At 53.1% G+C, this 6,138-nt stretch overlaps 1 protein-coding gene across 5 annotated transcripts in view; it reads right to left on the reverse strand.

Annotated features, from left to right (window-relative positions):
• The window catches only part of USP36 (ubiquitin specific peptidase 36), a 38,826-nt gene extending 33,358 nt beyond the window's left edge, over positions 1 to 5,468 (reverse strand). For 4 of the 5 annotated variants that reach the window (XM_078066206.1, XM_036069587.2, XM_078066205.1 and 1 more), the window contains exon 1: positions 134 to 386. In XM_078066206.1, coding sequence (XP_077922332.1) covers positions 134 to 386 — 253 coding nt within the window. Of the gene's footprint in view, positions 1 to 133; positions 387 to 5,426 lie in introns of those variants that run through there. The other variant, XM_078066208.1, reaches the window with a different exon arrangement.
• Between the last annotated feature and the right edge of the window lie 670 nt (positions 5,469 to 6,138).

A 6,138-nucleotide genomic window follows, 5' to 3' on the forward strand; every position in this document is an offset into this window, starting at 1 on the left:
GCTGACCCCAGAGAAGCTTCATTACTCTCTGACCACATTCTGTTTTTGCTCCTCCTGATCAGTCAACACTTCATCCACCCACTTGGTCAACACCCAGTGAGACCCCTTCTGCCAGCCAACCATGTGTCTGTACCCTGTCTCCTGGCCTGTGGCTCGTCTCCACTCCTGTGGCGACTGGCTCCCTCCGTTTTCGGGTTCAGCAAAACATATTTGCTCTTCAATGACTCCAGCTGATAGGAGAAACTCTTGCTGGCTGGTTCGAACTCGATCTTCTGTAAAAGGACCTTCTTGGCGGAGGCGGCCAGCAGCTTTCCCAGCTCTCCATCGTCAGCGGAGTCCTTGCGGCCAGGTTTCAGGGCTTCCTTCAATTTATCGACTATTGGCATGGTGCATCACTGTGGGGACAAGAAGGAACACAGAGCGACGAGTAACTAGGTCCCAGGAACAGAGCGTCACTTCTGTGAAAATCCCCTGGTCTCTATTGATGCTAGCAGCCACCATAAAAGCTTCTCTGGATTGGATGCCAACCCTACAAAGGAAGTGTGAAGCACGGAGACATGTTACCAACCACCTGGCCAGAGTCCACCACACCTGCCAAGAAGAGAAGGTGCTTTCACAAACAGCACTAGAGACAAAGGTGCTACCAGGGAGGCCGCGGCGTGCGTGTCTTCGATGAGGGACTGTGGGACGACGGGCCTCGGCCTGATGCCACCTCCCTCAAGAGCTGACCACGTGGTCCCAATGTCTGCTCAGAAACAGGGAAACACTGGGCGCCTGGGTGGCTCAGTCGGTTAAGCGGCTGCCTTCGCCCTGGGTCATGATCCCAGGGTCCTGGGATCGAGTCCCACATCGGGCTCCTTGCTCAGCAGGGAGCCTCCTTCTCCCTCTCTCTCCCTCTGCTTGTGCTCTGTCAAATAAATAAAATCTTTAAAAAAAAAAAACAGGGAAACACTGATGCTCATAAGACACGCTGGTTGCACACACAAATCCATATAATAAAAGAATTAGCGTGGTGAGTTACATAAGCACGCCTTTCTGCTCGGGCTCGTGCTCTTCAAAATGAAGGCCAGAGGTCACACGTGATCACTGAAATGATGCGAGTCCACACCGAGATGCAGTGTAAGTATAAAATACGCAAAGGATTTCAAAGACTTAGCATAAGAATGTAAAACATCTCAGTAATTTTTAGACTGGTTACATGTTGAAATGATAATATTTTACATATATTGGGTTAAGTAACACGTGTTGTGAAAATTAGTTTCACTTGCTTTTTATTTTTTAATGCAGCTACTGTAAAATTTTAAATTATATGTACGGCCTGTGTTGTTGGGCAGTGCCTATACAGATGATCCTTCTGGAAGTGAGGGAGGAGACACAGGACGGTGGCGGGACTAGGATGGTACACACAAGACGCCCAAACTTTAAGAGGGAAGTGACAATTCAGGGCTGGAGTGCGGCAGGCCTGGCTTATTCCTTCACCTATCAGCTAAAAATTCCAGGGGAAACCACTGTGACTTCGCAGCTCCCTATTCTGTGTAAAACAGGGACTGAAAGCAGCACCAAAGGAGGTTCTGAGGTTACCTAGGTGAGAGCTGCAGCTGCTGGAAATAGGACTGAACAGGAATCCCCTCCATCACCTCTGATTGCAACTCACTACCTCTCAACTCAGCCACCCCAGCCAGAGCTCAAGGGCAATCTGAGTCACAATTAGAAAAATATGTTCCTCAAACCGCTCACTCTTACCAGAAAAATGAGGACTCCCTCAGGTATCCGGCATCCAGCCTGCCCCAGGGGCAGCAATTAGGCAGGTGTATCCCGAAACTCAGCAAAAGGATCTCTTATTAAACTGTTCAAATTTATCCTTATGGAGCATCTCATTCCCCACACGGGTCAAATTTCTTTATCTATAAAAATTTCTGCAAGGGGAGCGCCTGGGTGGCTCAGTCGGTTAAACATCTGCCTTCGGCTCAGGTCACGATCCCAGGGCCCTGGGATGGAGCCTGCTTCTCCCCCTGCCTCTGCTTGTGTGAGCGCTCTCTTTCTCTGACAAAAAAAATAAATAAAATCTTAAAAAAAAAAAATTTCTGCGGGGCACCCGGCTGGCTTAATCTGTAAAGCGTGTGCCTCTTGATCTTGGGGCTGTAAATTCAAGCCCCATGTTGAAATTTACAGCTGTCAGTTAAAAATAAAATCTTAAAAAAAAAAAATTCTTGCAACGAATTGAAATGTAAGAAACTTATTTTTTAATAAGCAAGCACAAGTTCTTTGATTTGAAGAAATAAAAGAACCTTTCCTAAGGGGAATTATCGAAGTGTTCCCACCAACTGAAGAACTGTTGCTGGGCTACAAGCTGATAGCTTGGAGAAATGGAAAACTACTCTAAAGCCTCCGCTGGCTCACCTGGGATGTCTGAACTTGGGCGTGTTGCTGCTGCAGCATGGGGTCAGGTTCTTGGCCGGACTGGGCAGATGCAGGGCAGGACCCTCCGATTCATGAGCTCCTCGGTTCTGCCCCGTGAAATCACCAAAGCTGCAAGTCTGTCGTTCAGAATCTGTGGGGTGAACGGAGCACCACGTGAGGCCGCTCTCTTCCACTATTTCCTCAGCCCCACTGCGCGGAACCAGAGCAGGAAGGCTATCTATCTGGAAGAGTCGGCATTCAGGTTGAAGGAGTATGGATGGTGCTGGATTTAGGGAGTCTGGAGAAGAACTGAACGGACTAGCTACAAGTTATTACAACGTGCGTGATATGAAGACACTGCCCTTGGCTCGGTATCTTAACCTTCAGGCCCATGACAAGCCCAATGAACAAAAATCTTCAGTGATCTCCAGTCTAAATCACTTTCTAGAGTGAGAGGTAATAACCCCCTCACCTCCAACTTCCAGATTTCATAAACCAGTAGAATTTTTTTTTTAAGATAAAAAAAATTTTTTTAAGATTTTATTTATTCATTTGAGACACAGAGATACAGAGAGAGAGAGAGCATGAGCAGGGGAAGAGGCAGAGGGAGAGGGAGAAGCAGGCTCCCCGCTGAGCCAGGAGCCCAATGTGGGGCTTGATCCCAGGACCCTGGGATCAGGACCTGAGCCGAAGGCAGACGCTTAACCATCTGAGCCACCCAGGTGCCCCTAGAATTTCGAAAAAAGAAAAGAAAATCGAAGAAGCAGTAAGAATTGCCACATTTTCACTTTGCTAAGTGCAGATTTTCTTTAACTACCATCCACAATCACTATGATTACATAAAATTAAAATACTTAAAAATTTTTTGCTGTGAAAACGTTCAAATATATACAATGTGGTGGCAACAACACAGGGACCACATATTCCCCTTATTCAGCATCAATAATTACTATGTAGGCCCACTCCTGATTCCTCTCCTGTACCCACATTATTGACAGCAAATTTCAGATGCATCATTCCTCATATCCATAAATAAAATCATACCAACGCCAAAATAAAGGGTGAGCATAATGAATATGATCTCAGAATAAAATCCAATCTGTAAGGTGAAGATTCCAATATCCCTGTCTTAATCGAAACTCATACCTTACTGTGGACAGGTGAGGACATAGATGGACATGGGTCCAAGGGCAAATGTTCGGGAACCAAACAACAAGAGGATAAACAGAACTTGGGAGATAATAACCCAATTTATTTTGAGAGAAGTAATTTAAAGAACATCTATCCCACAGCCCACTCCTCAATGTGAAAGTCAGAGACTTTGAACAATTTTTCAAGTTCTGACGAAGATCAACCTCTGTCGCTAATTCCACCCAAAACATATTCAACAATGACCAAAAAATCATCTCTCTCGGAGGTGTAGGAACCCAGAGGAAAATGTCTTTGTCATCATCAGCAAGCCCTCTGATGTACATAACGGACAACCTGCTCTTCAGAACTCGGGAAGGATGCTCCCTCCACTCCGCGGTCCAGGAACAGCTCAGGCTTCTCCAGGCATATTTCTCCCAACAAGAGTAGGCAAATATAGCATCTGCAGAACACCCTTCAAGCATATTCTCTCTCCCTCCTCCCTCTAAATGCACTTTTCCAGGATGAAATGCACTCAAGACTCACAGGGTCAACCACGTGCTGGTGGGGGAGGAGCCCCAGATGGACAGAGCCGGGGCCTCCCTGGGGCACTTTCACAGGGGGCCTCCAGGCTCTTCCGCAGAGGCTGCAGAACACCAGGCTCCAGCCAGAGAAGAGTAAGCAGAGCCTCCCTCTCCTTGGAGGCCGGATTCTAGGCATCTCTTACAGAAAGCAGGATGGCCACGATGCTTTCCTCTCTCACCTCTCTGGGTTTTAGAATGCTACTCCGTCCGGCTCCTAGTACCCCAGGGGAGAGACTCAACACTACCGACTAAAATAAGGGTATTTTCAAACCCCACATCTTGTCCCCACCCACTCACATTCACCGTGACCATGACCCTGAAGAAGGTTACCTTCTCCAGGGTTAAGTCTTTCCCACATTTATTACTAAAAGGGGGAAAAAAAGAAAAAAGAAAAAAATTTCAGCACTGCTGCCAAACAGAACAGATTTTGACTTAAGCTATTCCAGAGAAAGTCTGGGTCCTGCATTAGTGATGCTTCTCTGGGTAACAACTGTGCCCAAGACCGACACAGACCGTTGCCTCCCTCCACTCCCTGGGGCTCCTGGCTGGGGCAGCTCTCTCATCCACCACCAGTCTGGGTTCCCCGGGAACAGCACAGAGCATACCGCCCGGACCCTCTCTGTGGACCCCCTAAGCCCCCCGCGGACTGCGCAGCCCCAGACCTTCCCTGCGGATCCTGGAGCCCCCGCGGACCGCGCGCCCCTGGCCCTCCCCGTGGACCCCCGAGCCCTTCGCGGACCGTGCGCCCCTGACCTCCCCATGGACCCCGGAGTCCTCGCGGACCGCGAGTCCCGGACCCTCCCCGTGGATCCCCGAGCCCCTCGCGGACCATGCGCCCCTGGCCCTCCCCGTGGACCCCCGAGCCCTTCGCGGACCGTGCGCCCCTGACCTCCCCATGGACCCCGGAGCCCTCGCGCACCGCGCGTCCCTGACCCTCCCCGTGGATCCCCGAGCCCCTCGCGGACCGTGCGCCCCTGAGCCTCCCCGAGGACGCCCGAGCCCCTCGCGGACCGTGCGCCCCTGGCCTTCCCCGTGGACTCCCGAGCCCCTCGGGGACCGTGCGCCCCTGGCCCTCCCCGTGGACCCCCGGCCCCTCACAGACAGCGTAGCCCCGAACTCCTCGCTAACGAAGTAGCCCTGGGCCCTCCCCACCGGTCCCTGAGCCCCTCGCGGCCGCGCGCCCACGTCTCCCCCGGTGCGCCCCCCTGCAGGCCGCACCTTCCCGCGCCTCAGGCCCAGCGGAAGCCCTCCAACCCGGCCGGACGCGCAGCCTTCCCTCGGCCTGCGCGCCGCCGAGACCCGGCCCCAGCCTACCCGGCCCTCAGCGGGCCCAGCTGCAGGGCCGCGGCGCTGGCGTCTACTCGGCCCGGGCCCTGCACACGCACCATCCGGGCCTCGGGCGACTCACACACGTGTCACGGCGACGCTTAAAGGCGCCGCAACTCGTGGCCCGCGCTGTCGGACTCGAAAGGTCGTGGCGGCTTTAAGAGATGGGGCTAGCTGCGTCCTCGCTCCCTAGGCCCGCCCACAGCCGTTCTACGCAGCCTATACGTCACTCCTCCACCCCGCGGCCCCGCCAGCCTACGCGATGACGCAAGCACGCAGAGCCGGAGACGCCCCGCCCCCTTGGCCGGAGTCTGGCGTGTTCCCGGAGAGCACGTGAGGCGTCCGCTTCCGGGTCCCTAACGCGTGTGTGCACCTGGCGCAGCCCCGTACCCCGGGCCCCTTGCACGCCCCGCGTCCAACCGGTGGAGCGGGGCCTGGGCCTCACTCTCCGGGGCCCTTTAGTGACCAAGACATGGATGGGGAGCGCTGAGGGCAGCAGGGGAGGCCAAGCAAAGAGCTGTTGGGATGAAGGGTGGGAGAGTGGGGGGAGTGGTGGCGTTTGACCTTCGAAATGTCCGGGGTGCAGGGGCGCTTGCCATTCCCTGGTCCCCTGCCTGACCTCCAAAAGCATTACCCCATGACGATGACGTTGAGCTTTTGGTGGAATGCTTGCAAATACGCATTGCTTCTGCAGTATTTT

The sequence above is a fragment of the Halichoerus grypus genome, chromosome 2 (assembly GCF_964656455.1).
Source record: "Halichoerus grypus chromosome 2, mHalGry1.hap1.1, whole genome shotgun sequence".
NCBI lineage: Eukaryota > Metazoa > Chordata > Mammalia > Carnivora > Phocidae > Halichoerus > Halichoerus grypus.